Raw genomic sequence first — 27,577 nt, forward strand, 5'->3', positions numbered from 1 at the left:
AAATTTGGCTTGTCACCTAAAACCCTCACAAACTTTTACATATGCACAATTGAAAGCATCCTGTAGGGCTGTATCACCGCCTGGTACGGCAACGGCACCACCTGCAAACACACAGGGCTCTCCAGAGGGTGGTGCGGTCTGCCCAACGCATTACTGGGGGCAAACTACCCGCCCTCCAGTACACCTACAGCACCCGATGTCAAAGGAAGGCCAAAAAGATAATCGAGGACATCAACCACCCGAGCCACTGGTGGTTCACCCCGCTATCATCCAGAAAGCGAGGTCATTACAGGTGCATCAAAGTTGGGACCGAGAGACTGAAAAACAGCTTCTATCTGAAGGCCATCAGACTGTTAAACAGCTATCACTAGCACATTAGAGGCTGTTGCCTATGAGCATAGACTAGGAATCACTGGTCACTTTAAGGAATGGAACACTAATCACTTTAATAATGTTTACATATCTTGCATTACTCATCTCATATGTATATACTGTATTCTATATTATTCTACGGTATCTAAATTCACTTAATAATGTTTACATATCTTGCATTACTCATCTCATATGTATATACTGTATTTTATACTATTCTACGGTATCTTAGTCCGTTCCGCTCTGACATCGCTCGTCCATGTCTATGTAGTCTTAATTCATTCCTACTTAGATTTGTGTGTATTGGGTATATGTTGTGTAATTTGTTCGATATTACTGCACTGTCGGAGCTAGAAGCACAAGCATTTGGCTACACCCGCAATAACATCTGCTAATCACGTGTATGTGACTAATAAAATGTTATACAGGTATCAGGGAAGGATACAGTTTACATAGAGGAGACCCTGAGTAAGGAATGTATTTTGTTAGAGATTGGTTGTCTGACAACAAATTGTCACTACATTTGGGAAAAACTGAATCGATTTTGTTTGGAACAAAACCTAGATTGCTTAGGGGTGACAAGATAACGGTGAACTGTGCAGGCAAGGAGATTGAATCTAAAACAAGTGCATTTTATCTTGGTTTGTCCATAGATCAATCCCTTTCTGGAGACCTGAATGCTGCTAAAATTATTTCTAAAATGGTGAACAAATTGAAATGTTCATATCGTAAAACACTAGATATTTTAACATTAAAGTTAAGAAACTGCCTGTCTCAACCTTGATTCAGTGTCATTTTGATTACGCCTGCTCTGCTTGGTATAGTGGGCTATCAAAAAAGCTGAAAAAGAGAATGCAGGGCATGCAAAATAATGTTATCAGGTATATGCTGAATGCCCCTCTAGGACTCCAGGAGGGGAGTCCTAGGGGGGCATTAGGGGTACAGGAGTTCCAGGAGGTGGGCTTGTTGCCTTCGGAGTCCAGAGTGGACCAACTTAAACTTAATCATATGTTTGACATCTTAAATGATCGTGCCCCCGGTTACATGAAAAGCCACATTGATATGGCCTATAACCAACACAGCTACAATACCGGAGCTAGTGTTATGTATAGTGAAATCCCAAGAGTAAACAGTACTGCGAGAAACATGTTTTTCTATACAGGCATTTGTCTATGGAAAAGTAAAAATTGCTTTAAAAAGCAAGCAAAGGTTTTTATTTGGACAAGGTTGTCTAAGAGAATCCACTCCACTGCCCCTTGTGCCCCCTACTGCTGGTCAGGTGTATTTATTTGAAGGATCGGTATGATGTGCAATTAATAGATTGTTTTAATGTGAAATGAACATGATGGATTTTTAAGGTTAGGGAGAAGTGCAGTGAATAGTGCCACTTTTTAGGATGTCAATATAAATTAATGCATTTATGATTGTTTGCAATTTTGTCTTGCCTTTTAATCATTAGATGTGTTATTGTTTTTACCATCGAGGACCACTTTGGAAACAAGCGGTTTAATGCTTTCAAGTGATATCCTCTGGGTCCACATTGTACATTTTGTTGTATGTCTGTTACCCAAAATAAATTAAATTCATCGTCAGGACTTTAGGATGACTTTCCACAACATATTCCAGGATAATGGGCTGCATGGGCTGTGTTAAGTGCAGGCTCTGGGGCAAACTGCAGGTGAGTGAACCGGAAAGTTCCCTTCACTCTGTGTGTGTGTGTGTGTGTGTGTGTTGGGGGAGGGATATTTGACTGCTCAGAAACATATTGTTCTGATACAAAGATCTATTTTAGTTAGTGAGGTAATAGTGTTGTTATACTGTGACCATTGTAGGTGACAGGTCAGTGGAGACTTCTCAGATGAGGAAGGGGAGGACCATTCTCCTCAAACAAAATAAAACTATAATAAATATATTCAAGTCACCAAATCATTGATTAAAACTCACTGTTTTGCAAAGAAGGCCTACAGTAACCTCCACAGCACGGTAGGGTAGCACCATGGTGTAGCCGGAGGACAACTAGTTTCCGTCCTCCACTGGGTACATTGAAATGTGAAAGTCCTGACAAGTGACTTACAAGGGATCTAACAAAACAAATAAAGGAACATGGACCGTAACCAATACCCTTTCGGCTAAATGGCACTTTGATACTGTATCAGGGTAAAAAAAATCACACTTTGCACCATTTTTCTTGCAATAGCTTTTCATAATGAATTTATTGGTGAATGTTACTCACAGGAAATATTTTGTATACACATGTCAAACGTGTTGACCAATCATTGATAGAATGTGTACACTTCTCAGGGCCTTTCGAAGTGCTTATCCACTCTTTCTCAATGGCAGATTGGCTGTAAGGTAACTGAATGTAATGTGATGTAGAGATTGTTTTCTATGACTGAAATAAATATTGGTCTGTACACAATCTGTTAAGTAAAAACACAAAGAACACACACCCTTTTGGCGAGGTGGTGACTAGCGAAAGATACTATACAAATAAAAAATAAAGTCGCACACTCATCTCTTCTTGCTGTAAGAGTAAATAGCTTTGTCTGAGCCAGAAAGGCCCATAGGGCAAGAGCCTATCACCTATTCCTGTAGCATGAGGCAGATTAATGTACAAGTACACCCCATGGACTGTGAATCAACATCAGTTGCATGATCAGATGCGAATCTGTGAAGCCAAATCTGGCTCATAAATCTTCTTAAATCAGAGATGAGTGGGAATACAGTGGAATGAAAAGTCGTGTCAAAACACACAGGAGCTCAAACCTGATCTGCTTTAAAACACGTGTAATTGAATTGTAGTCGAGGGTTCGGCCAAGACACAAAACCCAATTTCGACATCCAGTCGTTCACAGACAAGAGAAACCTCTGAGCTGATCATGTTGGTCAGGACTTAGGAATGCAAACCAACTCTTAACACACTGGTTATGGTTTGCACCATCAAAGAAAGTGGGCGATTCATATTTATGATTGATTTGTCAATTGCAGTCACATTGATAACCAGAGGGTTCTTGAGCCTTCAGAGAACTGGGCTGTGTTCATTGTGTTCAAACTACCTGGACATCAAATAAGATATGCAAATGTCCATTTTCTGTTGCAAAACAATTTAAAACGGTGTCCATTGCATGTTTTGATAAACACGCCCCCTCTTTGTTATTTTGCTATGTATAGAGTACCACAATATGAGTCATAATACCCATAAAACCTAGGGGTCAAACAAGGAAATGGTTCCAATCATTTTCCACCATTTTAGAAACACTTAAAATAAAGTCTGTGTTTCTTGTAGGCTTACCCTGGCATTATGTTTTGATAACTGTGTAAATCTCTTTAGAACAAGGTGACATTTATCAATAGATTCACCTGTATTTACCTCCCAAAATAGAAATACTAATTAGCTGCTAATGTGGCTATCCTAAAAAAAAAAAAACTACAAATGCCATGATCTGGATGAGACTGCCAAAATCGAGACAAAGGTAAGAATATCTGGATGAACTATCTATAACGGGAGTAGACGTGACACTATCTAATGTTAGCTAAATGTAGTAATGAATAAATTGGCTAAATTTCTTTAAATGGACAATTCTGTGAACTGTCTTATGCACATTTTAAATTAACACAATACCTGTTAGCAAAGGTGTCAGCTAGAGATGACGTGTAGGAGTTTGCAGGGATTTGTAGTTTTTCATGATGTCTACTTTGATACTAATTATCATTTTCAAATCAGAGTAAATAGAGCCAAATATATTGACGAAAGTCACCTTGTCCGAGAGATTTACATGGTTATAAAAACGTTACGCCAGGGTAAGCCTACATGAAACACAGCCCTTATTTTAAGTGTTTCTAAAATCCCCCATGGGAAAAATTAATGGTGGAAAACGATTGGAACCATTTCCCTGTTTGACCCCTAGGTTTTTGGGGTATTATGACACCTCCACAGTGGGGCTCTATCATGCCCTTGAATGCAGCCTCTAGTTCTGCAGAGGACTCTTGTTATACCTTGTGTGTTCAGTTGAAAAGCTTTATTTTAACATGGTAGTGCTTGCAAACATCTTTAGTGATCTATGAAAGATGGGTAAACGTGTTACATTCATTGGCCACCAATAAAGAATTTGAGACAAATTATAATTATTATAAAAAGGCTAAACCTGCTCTTTGCGAGACACAAGAGCTTATATAGCAATAGATTTCACAGAAACAAAATCAGCAAAAAAATACAATACTTTCAACACATACATTTGAACATAAGTTGCTGTTAAACAGATAGTTTAATATTTTTGCAAAGAAGCCCTTTATCTACATCCCCAGAGTCAGATGAACCCATGGATACCATTTTTATGTCTCTGTGTTCAGTTTGAAGGAAGTTGCCGACTAGCGATAGCGTAATTGCTAACTAGCGTTATAGCTAACTGTGAACTGTCTGTGAACTGTCTTATAGCAATAGTCTATTGAACTAACGCTAGCTAGCATTGGCTCACGAAAATACCTCTAACTCCCTTCATACTGGACGCAGAGACATACAAATGTTATCCAGGATTTCATCTGACTATCTCTTTAAGTAAGGATCATTTGCAATCATGCCAGATAGAATGTTGTATGTTCTTGGATATAAGGGTGAAAATATAAACATTTGCCAGTCTTTTCCCATTGATTATAGCTGTCTGCTCGCTTTTGCTTACTGACAGAGATTTGTTGCAACCATCACACATGTATGCAACTTAGTTTGAGACTCCAAAGCAAATTAAGGGAAAGACAACCATCTGTTTGTTCCTACACCCAAATCCATTACCCTGCAGAATCCACCTCTAAAATTATATTTTTTAAGAAAAAGGGGGAATAAAATACAATACAAATCTTTAAAAGCAGTTCTCCTGGCTGGCCGGAATTGGCTTATGGCCCTGGGAGGGTGAGAGGAAGTTCAACCTGCGGTTATACTATAGAGATAGAGGACTCATATTTGTATCTGTGCTATTCTAGGGTCTTAGACAGCAGCTCCATTAAGGCTATCTCCATTCTAAAATAGTACATTTTAAATTGGCTAATCCCTCCTAATGACCCAGTTGGACATGACTCCAACCGGGTCATCAGGAGGGATCAGCTAATGAAGATGGAAGTCCCACCCAGTTGCCTACATTAAAATGGTGGAAGCCCTCAATGGCGCTGCCCATGCTAAAACAGCCTTTTGGCCATTAGAAGCCTCTATCATTCTCTGTGGGTTATACTTTTTCACTTCCTGTCCAACTGGACCTTTCCTGTATGACCTCCACAGCACCAAAGGTCAAAAGGTGACATCAGCCATATGATACAATGACATCAGTCCCAAACACAGAGATGTTGGGAGAAAATAGCATAGAATATACTTTAAAAAATAGCATAGAATATATTTAAAAAGACTCCCGAGTGGCACAGCGGTCTAAGGCACTGCATCGCAGTGCTTGAGGTGTCACTACAGACCCAGGTTCGATCCCGAACTGTGTCACAACCGGCTGTGATCGGGAGTCCCACAGGGCGGCGCACAATTGGCCCAGCATCGTCCGGGTTTGGCCGGGGGGGCTTTACTTGGCTCATCGTGCACTAGCGGCTCCTTGTGGTGGGCTGGGAGTCTGCAAGCGGACTTCGGTCGTCAGTTGAACAGTGTTTCCTCCGACACATTGGTGCAGCTAGATACTGGGTTAAGCTGGCAGGTGTTAAGAAGCGCGGTTTGGCGGGTCATGTTTCGGAGGATACCGTTGGGTAGTTGGAGCGAAATTGGGGAGAAAAGGGGGTCCATTTAAAAAAAAAAAAAGAATATACTTAAAATATGATTGCATTCGCCCACTGATTGTGTTTGTCAGCAGATATTAATTTACACAACTCGTATAACGTCAACAACGACAACACTTGATCTCAGACATTCATGGAAGGAAGGCAAGGGAACAAGAAAAGAATGGCAAAATAAAACAAAATAAAATATGACTAGAAGGCATATCAAGTGTGTAGAGAGCAATTCCTCTTGCCCTCTCTGAACATGTTTTTGCAAACACAAAACTCTGTTCAACAGTAACAAACAAAGGAAAGTGTCACATTGCGCCCACTACACCCTCTCGTGTTCATCCGGTGTCTTCCTAACCTTCAGTTCTCCCCCTGTATACACTCTCTCTCTCTCCCTTGGTGTGATTGGAGACAGGTGTGCTGGAGTCAGAGCTGGTCCCTACCAGCTGCAAATCATCCCATAATCAAGACCTCTACATATACTCATCCCTGCCAGATCGTAATCTCTGCTCAGTCAGTTATCACTCTAGCCTTTTGTCTATTCTCAAGATCCTGTTGCTCTGCTTTGCTCGTTTTCCTGCCTTACACCATTTTTGTCCTCTCCTTGCAGTTACCGCTTTGTCTCTGTCTCTGGCTCCTGTTCCACATCTCACCACCAACCACCTTGCTCTGGATATCACTCACCACTATTACCTTGGATTCCCCTCAGGCCCTGTTCTACTCAACCAACTCCAACCTCACTCTACACTCCTGGTTTCTGCAACTCATCTGAGCTACCCCGGTTCTGCACTCCCCATTTCTCTGTGATCAATAAACCTTTTTGTGCATTCATCCCGGCTTCCTCTTCTGAGTCCGCTCTTGGGTTCCCTCCCTTCGCTCATCGTAACAGGAAAGGAAAGACAATCAACAGTTTTCTTACCTCCTACCTAAACACTTTCTGTGCATATAAGCATGTTTAGCAAACACATTCACACACATACTCGCCCTGTACACCTGGGCCGTACCACTATCTCGACATGGAAAAGTCCAAATTAGTAGCCATGGAGTATAAAAAACAAACATAGAATCCAGTTAAAATTGAAATAAGTAGGAGGTCATAAAGCGTATTAATAATTTTCGATATTTTGTGCAAGACGTTTTCCACAAGGAAAATAAACAAACAGTAACATGTAATGGCACATTTTCAGGTGTCCCTGTATGGTGGTGTAGCCTGGTCTCAGATCTGTCTGTACTCTTATGGCCAATGGGGTGACTATGACCAGAGTAGCTGGCAAGACAACACAAACCGATCTGGGTCCAGGCTAATGATGGTGATCTTGATGCTGTAAACTACCACATGAATACATCTACTATTATAGTCAGGATATAGAAAGAGAGGGAGGGCGTCTTTAAGCCCATCTATCCCTCTCTGTCACCGGTTAACCTGGTCCCAGATATCTTTGTGCTGTCTGGCGACAATGACCATTAGAGTTGTAAAGACAGCACAAACTGACCTGGGACCTTGCTAGGGCTTTGCAGGGAGTAGCCTAGTGTACTGTGAAACTGGACCACAACACTTTGATCTAAATCACTCCGCCGATCCACACTTAGTCCGTACATTCACTTTACTGGGTCCAGATCAGAAAATTCATTCAGAAACATATTGTTCCCCCACAGTCTATTCTCCATTAGGGGCCTCTCGTCGAAACGGAGTTCCCAAGCAGCTAGGAAAGCTGGAGGCTCGAGACTACATTTTAGGCCCGACTCTCGATCTGTGCGCTCTTTGGCAAAAGTGGCCTTCCTCTTTCACACAGTCTTTAACCGTGTGAAAGATTCAAACACACAAAGTATTAACCCTTCCCACGGTGTCCCAGTGCACATTGGGCTCGAATACCGAGAGCATTGCCCATGATTCTAGCCCCGTTTGGTGTTGGTTTAGAAGGACATGGCCATGGATGTCTCATTGCTCAGATAACAACTGGTCTTTACAGGGAAATGAGACATGGTCCAGGGAAGGAACACAAAGTCTGAGATTGTATAAAGATCCAAGTCTACATTAAAGCCAGGGTCTTGTCCTCAGAATGTGAAGTGCGGGGATTTTTTCAAGTACACATGTCACCTCCCGACTCATGGAGGGGAGTCTGTGTGCAAGGGGCAGCGGGGAGAACTGCCCACTGGACCAAAGCAAAATAGGAAATTTGGGGTGCAAAAACAAAGTGCTGGTCCATGTACTTGTCTGGTCCTTGAAAGAGATAGAGGACTAACTTTTCTGTTTGATGTCCGACAAACATACAGTATGTGTGTGTGTGGAAAAGCTGAGAAGCACAATCCTTTCCATACAAACATTTCTTAGGAATAGTACAATGTTCCAGAAAGAGCCCTGCACGGACATGAATGCAAAGCCCGAGCCCTACCCATGCCCACAACGTTCAGGCCCTACACTACCCAGGCCCGATTGCTTCTGCCAAATTTAAGGCCCTGCCAAAAACCCAAAATCAGAAATAACTTCCTCAGTTTGTAAATCCATTAGCTGCTCCTCCCTGTCTGTCACTCGCTCTGCATCCGCTCAGCTCATGGTGGGTCTGAGTCTGAGTATCCATAGTAATGGCTCTGCTTGGGCTACTTTTCGTCACTCTAAACTCCTAAAAAACTCCAGGAACATTATTATTTTCTGTGAAATCATCTCTCCTGTCTTATATGTAATGTGGTTGAAGAACTTAGTTAAATATGACTGTACTGCGCAGCAGAGCACGCACAAATGGTTCAGCTTCAAAATGTTAGTGATCAATCTAGTGATACCCGAGCCCTGCCCGTTCTCTAGTTATTGATGAAAAAAATAGATCCTACCTGGCCCTAACCTGATGTATAATGTCGGGGCCCGTTTGGCTCGGGTCGGGTAGCAGACCTCTGTTCCAGGACTATGGTAATAGACATGTTGGAAAGCTTTTTTAATAAAAGGAATATCACTCAGCTGACCACTCCCTAACCACCACTGACCTCAAATGATCTCCCCTTCGTCTGGCCCCAGAAATCCCAAAGGTCATCACCATGCCTACAACAAGACGGGTAGTTAAGTAGCCCTGGTGGGGTGGGACCGGGTCGAAAGCTGGAATGAGGGAGGCGTGGCCACACAGCGCCAGTCACAGGATCGCCAGGGTAACCCAGAGGGTCGTAGCCATGTAGCTGAAGGTCAGGAGCGCCCCTTCCTGAGTGTTTTCCGGGTTACTTTCAGGGGTATCTACTGGGGACGGCAGGGGTGGTTAGTTCTGAGGGGTGCAGTAGTGATTCTGGGGGGTAGAATAGTAGTTCTGGGGGGTGGAATAGTAGTTATGGTGCTGGTTGGTCTGGGTGTTGCCGTAGGCTAGGAGAAGGGGTGCAGTGGAGGTCTGGGGGCCGGTGGGGAGATGGGGGATCCCCGTAAGGCTGCCGTTCCTCTGGGTGGAGCTGTACCAGCTGGGGTCCAACTGGGGCGTCGAGGACAGGAAACTACTGTGGAATGGAAGGGACAGGCTTAACTCAGCATTGTATCTGTATGGGGGATATAAGACGTTAGGTTGACTGGGGGATGTAGAATGTTATATGTGACTGTATGGGCGACTGTGTTAAGGGACTATGGGAAGTTATTGGTGACTGTGGTGCATATACAGTGCTTTGAGAAAGTATTCACACCCCTTGACTTTTTCCAGATTTTGTTGTGTTACAGGCCTAATTTCAAATGTTTTAAAATTAGGTTCTGTGTCACTGGCTTACACAAAATAGTGGAATTATGTTTCTAGAAATATTTACAAATGAACAAACAATGAAAAGCTGAAATGTTTTAAGTCAATAAGTATTCAACCACTCAACCATTTAGGCAAGCCTAAATAAGTTCAGGAGGAAAAAAATTGCTTAACAAGTCACAAAATAAGTTGTATTGACAATAATAGTGTTTAACATGATTTTTGAATGACTACCTCATCTCTCTACCCCACACATACAATTATATTTAAGGTCCCTCAGTCGAGCAATGAATTTGAAACACAGATTCAATCACAAAGACCAGGGAGGTTTTCCAATGCCCCTATTGGTAGATGGGTAAAAGAAAAGCAGATATTGAATATCCCTTTGAGCATGGTGAAGTTATTAATTACACTTTGGATGGTGTATCAATAGACCCAGTCACTACAAAGATACAGGCATCCTTTCTAACTCAGTTGCCGGAGAGGAAGTATACCGCTCATGGATTTCACCATGAGGCCAATGGGGACTTTAAAACAGTTACGGAGTTTAATGGTGGTGATAACTGAGGATGGACCAACAACATTGTAGTTACTCCACAATACTTACCTAAATGACAGAGTGAACATGCATCTTGTTTGCAATAAAGCAGAATTTATTAAAAAGTTTTAATGGCAAAGAAATTACATTTATGTCCTGAATACAAAGCGTTATGTTTGGGACAAAATTCAACAAATCACAGAGTACCACTCTTCACATTTTCAAGCATGGTGGTGGATGCATCATGTTATGGGTATGCTTGTCATCAGGGAGGACTAGGTATTTTGTTGTTGCTGATCAAATAAAATGGAATAGAGTTAAGTACAGGCAAAATCCTAGAGGAAACCCTGGTTCTGCTTTCCAACAGACACTGGGAGACAAATTCACCTTTCAGCAGGACAAGGCTAGATATACACTGGAGTTGCTTACCAAGATGACATTGAATGTTCCTGAGTGGCCTAGTTACAGTTTTGAATTAATTTGGCTTGAAAATCTATTGCAAGACTTGAAAATGGCTGTCTAGCAATGATCAACAACCAATTTGACAGAGCTTGAAGAGTTTTTCAAAGAATAATGTGCAAATATTGTACAATCCAGGTGTGCAAAGCTCTTAGCTGTAATCACTGCCAAATATGATTCTAACATGTATTGTACGAACAAATATGAAAATGTATGCACTCACTACTGTAACTCGCTCTGAATAAGAGTGTGTGCTAAAAATGTATTAAATATATTGACTCAGGTATGAATACTGCGTAAATTCTAAAAACATGTTTTGACTTTGTTAGTATTATGCGTAGATGGCTGAGATTTTTTTTTATTTAATCAATTTTGAATTCAGGCTGTAACACAACAAACATGTGGAATAAGTCAAGCGGTAGGAATACTTTCTGAAGGCACTGTAGGTTGTTATAGATGACTGTGTACAAGGGAAATATGATGCTATAAGCAACTGTATAGCTGAAATGTAGGATGTTAGCATTGTGTACGCGGGATACAGGATGATATAGGTGACTGTGGAAATAAAAGATGTAACAGGCAAATTTTCACCAGCGATATTTAGGATGTTACAGGGAAATTTAGTTGAGCGATATAGGATGTTATAGGTGATAGAGTAGCCTGTTACCCACCTCGGTCGATCTGCTCTGGAGTTGTTGCTCTTGGACAGGTCATCATCGCTGTCGTACCTCCGGGGGTTATCAAAAAAATAGGCCTTGGAACTGAAGCTGTGACTGTTGATCATTCCTCCTGGTGCCTGGGGAAAAGGACACACTCACAACTTAATAAGTAATATATGACAAGAAAAACATTCTGAAAGAATTTACATGAACTTATACCATAGTAATAAGACTGGAAATATTCTTGTAAGTACATAGTTTAGGTACATGTATGTGGGACCAAATCATTTCCTATGGGTCTCATGTGGCTCAGTTGGTAGAACATGGCGCTTGCAATGCCAGGGTTGTGGGTTCGATTCACACGGGGGACCAGTATGAAAAAGTAGCACTGCTAAATGACTAAACGGTCATTCTTTGCGTTTCAAAGTCAGTGTGGTTGTACCTTGCACCTGTCTGATAAATTAATGTGTCACGCCCTGACCTTAGAGATCCTTTTTTATCTCTAATTTGGTTAGGTCAGGGTGTGACTAGGGTGGGTACTCTAGTTTTTGCATTTCTATGTTGGCCTGGTATGGTTCCCAATCAGAGGCAGCTGTCTATCGTTGTCTCTGATTGGGGATCATATTTAGGCAGCCTTTTCCACCTGTTGTTTATGGGATCTTGTTTTTGTGTAGTGCATGTGAGCATTCCATTACTTCACGTTTCGTTTGTTTCTGTATTTGTTTTGGTGAGTTTCATTTATTAAAACATGTGGAACTCTACGCACGCTGCACCTTGGTCCATTTATTCCAACAATCGTGACAGAATGTCAATTTACAATGAACAAAAACATAAACGCAACAATTTCAAAGATTGTACTGTGTAACAGTTCATATAAGGACATCAGTCAATTTAAATGAATTCATTAGGCTCTAATCTATGGATTTCATATGACTGGTCACAGATACCTTAAAAAAAAGTTAGGGGCGTGGATCAGAAAACCAGTCAGTATCTGGTGTGACCACCATTTCACGCAGCCCTTCACATAGACTTGATTAGGCTGTTGATTGTGGCCTGTGGAATGTTGTCCCACTCCTCTTCAATGGCTGTGTGAAGTTGCTGGATATTGGCAGCAATTGGAACATGCTGTTGTACACGTTGATCCAGAGCATCCTAAACATGCTCAGTGGGTGACATGTCTGATGAGTATGCAGGCCATGGAAGAACTGGGCCATTTTCAGCATCCAGCAATTGCATACAAATCCTTGCGACATGTGGCATATTTGTGCATTATCATACTGAAACATGAGGTGATGAATGGCACGACAATTGCCCTCAGGATCTCGTCACGGTAGCTCTGTGCATTCAAATTGCCATGGGGCACTCTGACATCAGCAAACCGCTCGCCCACATGACACCATACGTCTGCCATCTGTCCGGTACAGTTGAAACCGGGATTCATCCATTAAGAGCACACTTTTCCAGCATGCCAGTGGCCATTGAAGGTGAGCATTTACCCAAAGAACACCGAACTGCAGTCAGGTCAAGACCCTGGAGAGGATGACGAGCACACAGATGAGCTTCCCTAGGATGTTTTCTGACAGTTTGTGCAGAAATTATTTGGTTGTGCAAACCCACAGTTTTATCAGCTGTTTGGGTGGCTGGTCTCAGACGATCCCGCAGGTGAAGAAGCTGAATGTGAAGGTCCTGGGCTGGTGTGATTAAATGTGGTCGGCGGTTGTGAGGCCTGTTGGACGGACTGCCAATTTCTCTAAAACGGCGTTGGCGGTGGCTTATTGCAGAGAAATTAACATTACATTCTCTGGCAACAGCTCTGGTGGACACTCCTGCAGTCACCATATCAATTGCACACTCACTCAAAACTTGAGACATCTATGGCATTGTGTTGTGTGACAAAACTGCACATTTTAGAGTGGCCTTTAATTGTTCTCAGCACAAGGTGCACCTGTGTAATGATCATGATGTTTAATCAGCTTCTTGATATTCAACACCTGTCAGGTAGATGGATTATTTTGGCAAATGAGATGCTCACTAACAGGGATGTAAAACAAATTTGTACATTTGAGAGTAATTTCTGGGATCTTTTATTTCAGCACATGAAACATGGGACCAACACTTTACATGTTGTGTTTATGTATTTGCTCAGTATAGATGAGAGAAACTGAGAACAAGATTAAAATAAAGGCCACATAGAACCTAATGCTGTGTTAAGCTACCCTGTACCGAGGTAGGCAAATATTTGACTATGTGCATTCAAACACATATGATTAATGTGAGCTCCTTGTAGGGCTGAGCAATATATCCAATTAATTTGAATGTATGTTTTTGCGCGATATTCCAAATGCCTGTCTCGCAGAATCAAGTTTAAAAAAATATTTTTCAGTTTTATGAGCGTTTATGTCAGCTTGTTCACATTGTCTTTTTGGTCTCGTCTCATTCGCTCCTTCTGTACTGTGCACCTTCCCATTTACACCAGACATCTGTATGTAATGATGAGATGCTCATATCTCTGCCCTAACAATGGGAGTCGTTGTCCCAAAGGCAGACCTTTGGGACAATTCAAAATGAGCGTATAGGGCTTATTTTTGACAGAATTTTGCGAGCGAAACCTCTCGCTTCGCATCTTTCTCCTAAGCCCCCCCCCCCCCCCCCACCCACAACAACAAAAATGAGAGATCACTTCTACCTCTCTGACAAAATGTTTTTTTGTATACATTTTTTTCGTGGTATCCAATTGGTAGTTGCAGTCTTGTCCCATCGCTGCAACTCCCGTACGGACTCGGGAGAGGGACAGTTCGAGAGCCGTGTGTCCTCCAAAACACAACTCAGCCAAGTCGCACTGCTTCTTGACACACTGCTCGCTTTACCCGGAACCCAGCCGCACCAATGTGTCGGAGGAAACACTGTACACCTGGCCACCGTGTCAGCGTGCATTGCGCCCGGCCCGCCACAGGAGTCACTAGTGCGCGATGGGACAAGAACATCCCTGCCGGCCAAACCCTCCCTAACCCGGACGACGCTGGGCCAATTGCGCGCCGCCCCATGGGTCTCCCGGTCGCGGGCGGCTGCAATAGAGCCTGGACTCGAACCAGGATCTCCAGTGGCACAGCTAGCAGTGCCTTAGACCACTGCGCCACTCGGGAGGCCTCGACAAACGGTTTTCACTCGCTATTTGCATTTGAGGTTTGGTCCAACAGAATCGGTCATATGGACACCGAAACGCATGGTGACATTATTTTACTGTAATAGAGGAGAAGGTAACCTTTCGAACCATACCAACGCCTCAAATTTCGAGCAGAGCAGACATACTAAAACAGATGTACAATGAAAATTCATTCTGGAAAATGAATGCTCAGTTTGTCGCACGCGCATTACAGTACGACGTATCACTAGCGGCATTTTAGTCAGATAAAAGTCAGATGTTTAGTCTGTGTTTTATAAATGCGCAACAAGCATAAAACAATGATATAAGGAATTGTCAACTTGTTCTCATTCTGAGAAATAAGGTAGTGATTTCAACATGTGAACACAGAGGACAGGCTAGCATGCTGTTCAAACAGTTGGAGACGGACAGAAGGTTGTTCACAACAGTTCAACTGTTTTGCCTTGTTACCTGAATTCAGAGCTTGTGTAACTAAACCTAGATCCAAGTTGGCTAAACTTGAAATATAAATATTAGCTGGCTACTCACCAGCATGTGGGCTTGTGCTTGAGAGATTGTTAATGAGACCGGTGTTCATTTTCTATAATGCCTGCTACATTATTAGTGAATGTGCATTATGCATGGTTCTGATTAAATGTGTAACATAAAGGGCATTTTTATAGACAGACCTGAAAGCCAGATCAGTGATTATTGCAACAACAAAAAAAGCAGGTACAACTATATTGATCAAATAATGACATTATTATTGGGTCTTATGGTTATGGAAGGCATACTTTCTTTATTATTATTTTTTTTAAACTAGGCAAGTCAGTTAATAACACATTCTTATTTACAATGACGGCCTAGGAACAGTGGGTTAACTGTTCAGGGGCAGTACGACAGATTTTTACCTTGTCAGCTCATGGATTCGGTCTAGCAACCTTTCGGTTACTGGCCCAATGCTGTGACCTAGGCTACCTGCCAACCCCGCATATATTCAGCCTAGGTATAATCTCACAAGCTCTGAATTCATTAGATTATTGCTGACTGTTTTAAATTAAGTGTATTTTACGTTCAATTGTACAACAAAGCTTATTTAGAGAAAACGTCAAACAAATCGAGATACAGCATATATCGTGAATCGCCCATAAGTTTGACATCTTTTTAGATATTAGTTTTAGGCCATATCGCCTAGCCTTAGCTCCTTGATTGACTGGTATACCGTCAGGAAGTCAATTGTCTTACTAGGTACTGATTGGATAGTATACATGAAGTAAATAGTCTTACTAGGTTCTGATTGGGCCTCTGTACCCTGAAGAAGACCACGACCAGACTGGTGGGTAGCAGCTCCCAGAAAAAGAGGATGATCCCAAAGATGATGTAGGCCTCTCCACTGATCTTCTCTATGTCTGCCTGGAGGGAAAACACACACAGATCCAACAATTAGAGAAATGAAACACAGAAAAAATACACACACAAGCGCACATAATAGTTTGTAGGCCAAACAGTTCGGAAGCTACAGACGATCGGTGGATGTGGTGGATTGAGATGCATTCTAATGCAAAAAACATATCTCTAGCTTAAACTATACATATACAGTGCCAGTCAAAAGTTTGGACACATCTACTCATTCAAGGGTTTTTCTTTTTTACATTGTATAATAATAGTGAAGACATCAAAACTATGAAATAACACATATGGAATCATGTAGTAAACAAAAAAGTGTTTAACAAATCAAAATATATTCTAGATTTTGGATTCTTCAAAGTAACCACTCTTTGCCTTGATGACAGCTTTGCACACGCTTGGTATTCTCTCAACCAGCTTCATGAGGTAGTCACCTGTATTGCATTTCAATTAACAAGGTATGCCTTGTTAATTTGTGGAATTTATTTCCTTCTTCATTTGTTTGAGCCAATCAGTTGTGTTGTGACAAGGTACAGTAGGGGTGGTATACAGAAGATAGCCCTATTTGGGATGATTAGGTCTGTTCAAACTTTTGACTGGTACTGTATATACAGTCGTGGCCCAAAGTTTTGAGAAAGACACAAATATTAATTTTCACAAAGTCTGCTGGCTCAGTTTGTATGATGGCAATTTGCATATACTCCAGAATGTTATGAAGAGTAATCAGATGAATTGCAATTAATTGCAAAGTCCCTCTTTGCCATGCAAATTAACTGAATCCCCCCCCCAAAATGTCCACTGCATTTCAGCCCTGCCATAAAAGGACCAGCTGACATCATATCAGTAACTCTCTCGTTAACACAGGTGTGAGTGTTGATGAGGACAAGGCTGGAGATCACTCTGTCATGCTGATTGAGTTCGAATAACAGACTGGAAGCTTCAAAAGGAGGGTGGTGCTTGGAATCATTGTTCTTCCTCTGTCATTCATGGTTACCTGCAAGGAAACACGTGTCGTCATCATTGCTTTGCACAAAAAGGGCTTCACAGGCAAGGATATTGCTGCCAGTAAGATTGTACCTAAATCAACCATTTATCGGATCATCAAGAACTTCAAGGAGAGCGGTTCAATTGTTGTGAAGAAGGCTTTCAGGGCGCCCAAGAAAGTCCAGCAAGCGCCAGGACCGTCTCCTAAAGTTGATTCAGCTGCGGGATCGGGGCACCACCAGTACAGAGCTTGCTCAGGAATGGCAGCAGGCAGGCGTGAGTGCATCTGCACGTACAGTGAGGCGAAGACTTTTGGAGGATGGCCTGGTGACAAGGGCAGCAAAGAAGCCACTTCTCTCCAGGAAAAACATCAGGGACAGACTGATATACTGCAAAAGGTACAGGGATTTGACTGCTGAGGACTGGGGTAAAGTAATTTTCTCTGATGAATCCCCTTTCCGACTGTTTGGGGCATCCGGAAAAAAGCTTGTCCGGAGAAGACAAGGTGAGCTCTACCATCAGTCCTGTGTCATGCCAACAGTAAAGCATCCTGAGACCATTCATGTGTGGGGTTGCTTTTCAGCCAAGGGAGTGGGCTGACTCACAATTTTGCCTAAGAACACAGCCATGAATAAAGAACGGTACCAACACATCCTCTGAGAGCAACTTCTCCCAACCATCCAGGAACAGTTCGGTGACGAACAATGCCCTTTCCAGCATGATGGAGCACCTTGCCATAAGTCAAAAGTGATAACTAAGTGGCTTGGGGAACAAAATATCGATATTTTGGGTCCATGGCCAGGAAACTCCCCAGACCTTAATCCCATTGAGAACTTGTGGTCAATCCTCAAGGCGGGTGGACAAACAAAAACACACAAATGCTGACAAACTCCAACCATTGATTATGCAAGAATGGGCTGCCATCAGTCAGGATGTGGCCCAGAAGTTAACTGACAGCATGCCAGGGAGGATTGCAGAGGTCTTGAAAAAGAAGGGTCAACACTGCAAATATTGACTCTTTGCATCAACTTCATGTAATTGTCAATAAAAGCCTTTGACACTTATGAAATGCTTGTAATTATACTTCAGTATTCCATAGTAACATCTGACAAAAATATCTAAAGACACTGAAGCAGCAAACTTTGTGGAAATTAATATTTGTGTCATTCTCAAAACTTTTAGCCACGACTGTAGATTGATAAGGGGGAAAAAATTATTGTAAACATTTTTGAATAAGGCTGTAACGTAACAAAATGTGGTAAAAGTCAAGGTGTCTGAATACTTTCCGAATGCTCTGTATATATACTGAACAAAGATATAAACTCAACATATAAAGTGTTGGTCCCATGTTTCATGAGCTGAAATAAAATTTCCCAGAAATGTTTCTCTCAAATTTTGTGCACAAATTTGTTTACATCACTTTTAGTGAGCATTTCTCCTTTGCCAAGATAATCCATCCACCTGACAGGTGTGGTATATCAAGAAGTTGATTCAACAGCACGATCATTACACAGGTGCACCTTGTGCTGGGGAAAATAAAATGTGCAGTTTTGCCACACAACACAATGCCACAGATGTCTCAAGTTTTGAGAGAGTGTGCAATTGGCATGCTGACTGCAGGAATGTCCACCACTGCTGTTGCCTGCGAATTTCTCTACCCTAAGCCATAATTACAGAATTTGGCAGTATGTCCAACGAGCCTCACAACCGCAGATCACGTGTAACCATGCCAGCCAAGGCCCTCCACATCCGGCTTCTTCACCTGTGAGATCGTCTGAGACCAGCGATCCGGACAGCTGATGAAACTGACGAGTACTTCTGTCTGTATTAAAGCCCTTTTGTGGGGAAAAACTCATTCTGATTGGCTGGGCCTGGCTCCCCATGGCTGCACCCCTGCCCAGTCATGTGAAATCCATAGATTAGGGCCTAATTAATTGATTTTAATTGACTGATTTCCTTATATGAACTGTAACTCAGTAAAATCATTCAAATTGTTGCATGTTGCATTTATATTTTTGCACAGTATTGTTTGTGACTACTCAACAGAAAAAAATCTTGGCCAACCAACAACCTATCAACCAAACAATCGACCATTCGACAAAATGGGGTCAGCCCTCAACTGAGACAGAAACATACTTTAAGATAATTTCTCAGATAATCCCAAATACAGACACAAACCGACGTGGATAGATTAGATAGATAAGATTGTAGACATAGAAACAGAAATAAAGACACGTGAGTGTGAGTGTGTGTGTGTGTCTGTGTCTGTGAGTGTATGTAATTGTGACACACTTACCTCCACAAGACACATTTAAACCAATGAACCAAGACAGACAGTCACCCAAACACACGCAGTGGCCCAAGACTGGCCTAGGGAACTAGGAAAACCTCCAGTACAGGGCCGTCTGTCTCAGGGTTTGAGACCAGATCTAGGTCACTAGCACCAGGCAGTCCTTTGCTGTGATCCCCCCCTCTCCTCGCCTGGCCTAGCTGGGTTATTTATAGACAAATGAAGACCTTTCCCCCACAGAGCCCTTATCCTCCCAACTCCCCTCAAATGGATTATAGCTGCAGAAGCCACAGAGCTCTCAGCCACTCAGCAAACAGATCTGGATAGAATGGCTCTGTCATCAATGTCTTCTGGACAGATTGAACTCAAGCCAAGTGTCAACTTAGAAGGGAGACTATGGAGAATGGTCGTAAACATGAGATGTATGCACAGATACACACAGAGGGACTCATCCACACATACGGTACATATAGTGCTCGTCCTTAAAGATCTAACAACCGGATTTTGTGGATAGATGAGAAAGTATGAATTCAGTTATCAAAATGAAATTATAATTGAAAACATGTTATTTCTACCAGTACATGTGTGCTTTAGTGTTGTTTTCTTTGGCAACTGTTGTATAAGTGGGATAAACGCTTAAATATAGAGTCATATAAAAGAGCTTAGTGTTCACAGGCACAAACACGCACACAAACACAAACGCTCATCGGAGCGTACGTGCGCACAGACACACAGAGTCATGTAAAAGCAGAACACACACAGACTGGCACAGACATATCCACATTGTACACACATTGACACTTAAATTGGGCATACACGTGTGCACTGTTGAGAGACAGAGAAAACCCCCAAAAATGTGTTTGAACTTTCATCTATGCAACTAACGCAGAATGGATGTGACTGCCGATTAGTTGCAGACATAGCCTAATCATACAGACACCGACACACACACCGACACCGACACACACACACACACAGTGTTTGCAGACTGATCAACCCTATAATAGATGATTAATTATGTCAGTCACCCAGGGTGACTGTTCGGCTGGCAGAACAGCAAGCTTTGAATATCTAGGACAGCAGGGTTCACTGAAGGTGAACAGGCCTGACACACATTCACACACACGCCCCTAGTCCTCTCACAGTGACTTAACACTAACAATCTTCATGATCATCGTCAACATTTTACGCGTGTGTGTGTATTCCTAACCACGGCTATCCTACCTGGTCAGAGACGTTGTACCAGCTGTAGTTAAAGGCGCTGGGACGGTTCTCTGGAGAGAGAGCCACCACCACCAGGTTATAGCCGGCCCTGGACGTGTAGAGCAGGATGACTGCAGCACCTATGACAGTAGCTTGGCACACTGACGTACCCTACAGCGTAGGTAGGGAGAGGGTGAGAGAGAGATATTGTATTACATTTTTTTGATTTTAGTCATTTAGCAGACACTTGTCCAGAGCACCTTACAGGAGCAACTAGGGTAAAGTGCCTTGCTCAAGGGCACAAACAGATTTTTCACCTAGTCGGCTCAGGATTCGAAACAGCGACCTTTCAGTTACTAGCCCAATGCTCTTACCCACTAGGCTACCTGCCGTATGGTGCAACTTTAGAGCACTAAGGGATGATAAAGATGATTAATCAATGAATTGATTGATTAAGTAACTGATTGGTTAGTTGGTTAATTGGTTAAGTGACTTATTGGCTAATTGATTGATTTAATGCTTGATTGATGGACCGTCCAGTACCTTGGATTCGAGGTAGACGTTGGACGAGGACATCTTGGCAATCTTGAAAATGCACACGGCCAGCGAGATGGCGCAGAGTACGAAGAGGCTGTCGTTGACCAGCACCCGGGCCAGCACCACCTGCCGCACCTCTGCCTCGCCCGCCTCGCCCTCCATGCCACCCCCTATGCCCCCCTGCACCAGCATTGCGCATGTCAGGTTTACCACGAGGAAGAAAAGGCTGGCAGAGATGAACGCCAGACGCATGGGAAACCTGCGGAAAAAAAACACAATTATAGGTGGTACAAGAACTAGCTTACAATACACAACATAACAATAATTCTACACAACAATAAATTAATAAAGCTTAAAACACCCAAAACCCCATTTCATTCTACTGCATTGGCTCAGTCAATCTTCCCAGTTCCCCCTTTTGCCTTCTCCACCTGCTCTTCTCCTTTACCCCCCTCCCCCTTGCAGGATGTGTGTATGGGTTGTGTTTGTGAATATGCGTGTGCATTTGTGCATGTGTGTGTGCCTACGTGTGTGGTGCTGGGGATTGTAGAGGACTGGGATGGAAAGGGGGGAGGAGGGTGTGGTGGATTTGGGGATTTGAGTTTGCAGCTTTTCATTTCGCATCAGACATTAATCGGCTGGGTGATCAAAGTGTTTATTAGTCCAGAAATTCAGACACCACCTTCCCCAGTCCACATCAAACAGCCAAGGGTGGAGACAGCTGAGATGAAGCTCAGAGGCATTATTAGACTTCATCAAGGTTACTTCATCAGTCCATTCCACTGTATCTACAATAACACACTCTAGGCATTCAGTGAAAGTCAATCATTGATACTGTACAGAGCTTGGCCAACTTGGTTTTGGGATCTTGAGTATCTGAACGAATTGCTACCATTTATTCCAATTACAAATCACTTTAAGGGAATAACATAACATGAAAATGACACTCTAGTACGTTCTTACTAGAATGGGATCATTCAAACCTTTGGTGGCAACATGGCTCTCGTGTCCTGTGTCCTGTGTGAATTTAAGTATGCTCTCTCTAATTCTCTTTCTCTCTCTCGGAGAACCTGAGCCATAGGACCATGCCTCAGGACTACCTGGCATGATGACTCCTTGCTGTCCCCAGTCCACCTGGCCGTGCTGCTGCTCCAGTTTCAACTGTTCTGCCTGCGGCTATGGAACCCTGACCTGTTCACCGGACGTGCTACCTGTCCCAGACCTGCTGTTTCCAACTCTCTAGAGAGAGCAGGAGCGGTAGAGATACTCTTAATGATCGGCTATGAAAAGCCAACTCACATTTACTCCTGAGGTGCTGACTTGCTGCACCCTCGACAACTACTGTGATTATTATTATTTGATCATGCTGGTCATTTATGAACATTTGAACATCTTGGCCATGTTCTGTTATAATCTCCATCCGGCACAGCCAGAAGAGGACTGGCCACCCCTCATAGCCTGGTTCCTCTCTAGGTTTCTTCCTAGGTTTTGGCCTTTCTAGGGAGTTTTTCCTAGCCACCGTGCTTCTACACCTGCATTGCTTGCTGTTTGGGGTTTTAGGGTGGGTTTCTGTACAGCACTGAGATATCAGCTGATGTAAGAAGGGCTATATAAATAAATATGATTTTATTTGATATTGTGTGTCTTTTCAAACAGCCATGGCATTTCAACTCTCATGGCATCGTTTTAAGAAAACACTGTCCATTCCCATACACGAGCTTTCATTTGGGTTATTGGCCATTTGATTCCCTCCTGCCCAACATCCTCTCCCCTGCATTGTCCCTCGCCTCACCCCAATCAGTATAAACTCAGTTAGACGAACCCAGACACAGAGTCAGCAAAAATTCCACTAACTTGTATTTGTTGAGCTCCGGAGAATATTTTGCTTTGGCTTTAAACATTACCTGGGGAGACAGAGAAGGGACACATTGTTATTAACAGTTTACTCATCATTAAACATTCACACATTGATATTGCTGAGGAGCACAGAAATACATGTGGTGGCAGCAGTGGCACTCACAACAGATAGAAATAGACACCAACATGAATCACAAAGGTGGGTGCCGGGCTGGTGGGCTACGAAAGGGGGTAAAGCATTGAATACATGCAATCAGTATTAGGTCTTCAAAGTACTTTTCACACTACTGAGCTGAACAGAGCCGAGCCCAACCAAGCTGTACTGAGCTGCCTTGATTACACATCCACGGTCCGCCATAGTTGCTGACAATGTGAAAAGAAAAGATCCAAGCCAGTACAGTTTGGGACAGCACAATAGTGTGAAAAGGGTACAATTCTGGGGACAAAGGAGACCCCAACCGCTCTGCAACATCTGCGGACTGACCGTCGGGGGACGCAGACACCGATGGGGTTACGATCTCTAGTGACAGTGCCTTGGCATTCTGCCACAGAGGCTTGTTGAGAAATTATCAGTCAGCGTCTATAACTGAGGCTGTGCCCAGATAGGCCTAAAATCTTGGCTAAATTTGTGGGGCTGGCTGGAAGCCAGATGAAGAGAGGGGGAGCAGCGGGGGAGACAGACTCTTCTCCTCTTCCCTCTGCTCTTTACTCTCCTCCACCTCTGAACCGCTGTGTCCCTTCCCTTCATTCTAATCTTCACTGATGAAGCAGTCCCAGAGCAAAAAGAGTAGAGCACAGAGCCATCATGGGGCCTATAAACACATTCCTCGATACAGCAGTTTACACAACATGAGGATAATGTTAACAAGGCAAGGAAACTGTCCTCTATTTGTATTTCATGTCGAATGTGATTGTCTCGGACTGTGCCATGGGACAAAATAGCGGCCTTTAAAATTCTGAGGGTGACATTTTTATAGCTTCATCATTTTTGCACTTTGCACAATTATTTTGCATTATGGCAATGTTGCCCTGAATCTCTAACAGAGATTCAAACAAAACATCATCAAAAAAGACACTGCCACAAAAAAGGCAGCCATCATGATGAAAGAGATCCAGAAAACATTCTCTCACAGATGCTTCTCCCATATATCAATGGTCTTCAAAGCAGGCCATTTCACGCTGTTATTATCAGTATCACTGGTCACCCTAGCAGAGCTCTGTCTGGGGGATCTTTGATATCTGACTTTGTGGTGAAGTGCCTGTACAATGGGTTCCCAACACTTGTTCCCCTGGCAGAGCTATATCTCTCTGTGTGTGTGTGTGTGTGTGTGCGAGAGCAATATAGAGAGAATGAGAGAGAAAAATAATGTGTGAGCAAAGAAGAGAGAGAGTGCTTGTCATTGACACTATGGACAGTTGAGTGACACACCTTACTAGATATTTAACACATTTTGAGTGAATCAACGGCCACTGCGAATCAAGAATTATAGCAAGCCACACACACAAACACACACACCTTGAAGGCTTCAATATTCACACACCAAGTATAAAACAAACAGGTAACACTTTATTTGGATAGTCCATCTGTACTCTTGTTGACAGCTTTGCAAGCACTCAGCTCTCTTCATTGTGTATACGTTTGTGTTTCTCTAGATACTCATCCTCATGGCCCGGGATTCTAATTAGAATCTACAAACTGACTCCTGCACAAAAAAGTGCACAAAAATAGTTTGTCTGGCATTTATATTCTAACACTTATAGGGGTGTCCAGTGTCTACATTACTGTCCCGATTTGATATGGGAATGGTCAGCACCACCAGAAACTGAACTATTCTTGCAAAGGAACCTAAAATACTCTTTTCACAATACTAAGCCGAGCCAAGCTGTACTTCGCTGGCTTGCACACATCCACCATAGTTACTGGAACCATGCTGGAAAGTATAATGTGAAGCAAAAACAGAGTCAGCACAATAGTGCGAACTCGGATCAGCACAATAGTGTGAAAATAGTCAAATAGGGGCACAAAACATCAGTATCCTCAACAGAATTCCCTACAAATGGAAGCTAGGACCAGGGCTGAAGGAAGTTCCAAAATGTGGAAAGGGTAGAAGAGTGGGTACGTGCTGACCTAGTCCACTTAGGGAACAACTGTGAAATTCAGAGTCTGTGTCGAAATTCCCTGACACCTTTGGGAGAGAACGAGAGGGTTCGGATTCCATGACACTGAACTCTACACATCACCTGATGCTGACAGTTATTTATTGGAGAGGACGTGTTTGTGTGTGTGTGTCTGTGTGTGTGTGGGCCTAAAATGTTGTGTGCTCTAAAATACATACCTTGCAAATGACCAGGTTCAGAGTTCATGAGCATGCATTGTGTGTTGTGTGTGTGTGTGCAATGTAATAATGTGTTGAAATACTACCCAGTTCAGAGAACGTGTACTAGTTTATGGGTCTGTATCTGAATGTTCCTGTACATGTCTGTGTAAAAGTGTGTGTGTGTGTGTGTGTCTATGTGTGCATCTGAATTTTCCTCTTCATGTCTGTGTCAGAGTGCTTGTGTCAGTTAGTGTCAGTGTGTTGAGGGGGTTTGGGAAAGGATTAACACCTGTGTAGTGAAGGTTTCCCAGTCTCTCCAGCCTGCCAGCCAGTCAACCAACCAGGCAGAAAGCCTGAAGCTAATCTGATTGCAGACGAAGGCTGGACTGGGCCAGATAGAGAGAGGGCTGAGGTGGAAGGCAGACAACAAAGCTGGGAAAGGAGGGTTAGTAATCAGGGCGTCATGCACCCTAAAAATCTGTGGGGGCACAAAGTACGTGAGGATGATTCGGCGGGGCTAGGCCCGTGTCCTTAAATTGAAAAAGTAAAATGTAAACACCCTTTCCCTGCACGCTAGAGCCATAATCATTATGCTTAATTCCATGTCAAAAATGTTGATTCTTCTGCATATCTAAGCATACCTCTTGAGCTGTTTGTATCCTCCTGACTGGTGGTTCTTTAAAAAAAAATATGAAACTAAATATGCTGCTCTACAACTCTGCTAAACTCTGGGTGAAAGATTGAAAGGAATGTGAGTCTTATTCAGTACATTAAACAATGGCTTGCTTCTACCATGTCTACCAACCTTGCCAGCAGGCATGCTAGCTAAGATAGTTAGACAAGCTAGCCACTAACATCATTGATAACCTGAAATGGCTTATTGGTAGCTAGTTGGGGTTGGGAGATTGGGAACCTATGTGGGCAAGCTAAAGTCAACTTCATAAAATTGCTAGGTGGCTTGTGGTATTACAGAGAAACCCAAAAATGTATATCCTTTTTTTTTTTTTTTAACAGGACACATTTTTTAAACATGCCCCCTATGGCATGACACCTTTGTTAGTAATTCCTGCTTGTCCCCTATTCGACTAGCTACCCGGGAATCCACACTGAATTTTGTTCACCATTCCATTTTGAGAGTGAAACATTTGCGAAAATGAGCAACATTTTGTTTGTATTTCAGCCTGATACTAAATTCTCAGACTCCTGGGCTAGGATTACTTGTCTACAACACTGAGTATTGGTTTGTTAATGTCTGTCAGTCAATCTAAGTCACCTGATTCTTAGCATAAATGGTAGGCAATGTCCCCACTAAGCTGCGCGTGTGCGCAGAGGAAATATCAGCCCATGGAGAGAAGCATGAGATTGAACTTCACTCAACTTTCGAGTTTTCCATGTTAGTTAACACTATCAACATTTCCCTTAACCGTGGACATTGTGATCAAATCAATGCAATATTAGCCACTTTCAATGCAACATACCGAAACAAAAGGCTTAACGCATCGGAGTAGGATTCTATTGTGTATGACTGCCCGTAGATCGGTTCGGCATAACCAATCAGAGCTGTAGTAAGCCTATATGCAAATTGCATTGCCATATATGGATCTGTGCCTTTTACTTTGAACTGGACTGTGTTTACAGCTGTGGTCGTGAGTAGATACACTTGTTTAGAGATCAAAGCAACATTTGCATGTAGCCACCTGTGCACATTTTGTTCATATCCTTTGCTAGTTAAAGATGTATTAGCCCAGTTACAGATAATTTGCAGTCACCAATAGGGGAGTGATTGCTTTCTACAAGAGAAAAAAAACTTTAATTTCTAGACATCTTTGAAAAGCGAGTCAGGATTCACATTGGCTGCTACTGTAGGCTGAATGATAGAATAGCTATTTCCATGTTAAAATGTTATGTGGTGCATTTTCTCCACTGTTTTTGATGGTAGGCCACTCTGGTAGGCCTACATTATGATCAAACAGCCACAGTATTCTACTTGGCAAATGATAAAATTGTAACAAAGCGGGACCTGAAATTTGCTCAATGCCAAAAAAGATTAGAGGGAATATTGGTGGTATGTTTTTTTTTCTTGGGTGTCTCATCGGAAACTAAAACATCCTGCGAAGATCCATGAGAAAGTACCGCTAAGGTTCTACGATGGTAGTGAAAAACAGATTTTTTTTTCTCAATGAGGCTAACTCAGATAAACAGAAGTTCAATAGAAAGCAGACAGCAGGGAGGTTAGAGAGATGTCAGGATTCAGGAAAGTGTTCTGACTCTAGAGCAGTGGTACCCAACCTTTTTTTGAACCGTGGAACACCTTGATGGATCTATGAGTTTGATAGTTGCCATGGCGCCATAGTAGCAGCCTAGG

The 27,577-nt window shown here is 42.7% G+C and overlaps 1 protein-coding gene across 1 annotated transcript in view; it reads right to left on the minus strand.

Annotated features, from left to right (window-relative positions):
• Window positions 1-2,566: 2,566 nt before the first annotated feature.
• gpr137c (G protein-coupled receptor 137c) overlaps window positions 2,567-27,577 on the minus strand; it is a 56,883-nt gene continuing 31,872 nt past the window's right edge. The window contains exons 2-7 of the mRNA XM_071365107.1: window positions 22,892-22,941; window positions 21,044-21,296; window positions 20,522-20,671; window positions 15,904-16,029; window positions 11,487-11,611; window positions 2,567-9,588 (exon numbers count right to left, since the gene is read on the minus strand). Coding sequence (XP_071221208.1) covers window positions 9,360-9,588; window positions 11,487-11,611; window positions 15,904-16,029; window positions 20,522-20,671; window positions 21,044-21,296; window positions 22,892-22,941 — 933 coding nt within the window. The 3' untranslated portion in view covers window positions 2,567-9,359. The remainder of the gene's footprint in view (window positions 9,589-11,486; window positions 11,612-15,903; window positions 16,030-20,521; window positions 20,672-21,043; window positions 21,297-22,891; window positions 22,942-27,577) is intronic.

The sequence above is a fragment of the Salvelinus alpinus genome, chromosome 25 (assembly GCF_045679555.1).
Source record: "Salvelinus alpinus chromosome 25, SLU_Salpinus.1, whole genome shotgun sequence".
Lineage (NCBI taxonomy): Eukaryota > Metazoa > Chordata > Actinopteri > Salmoniformes > Salmonidae > Salvelinus > Salvelinus alpinus.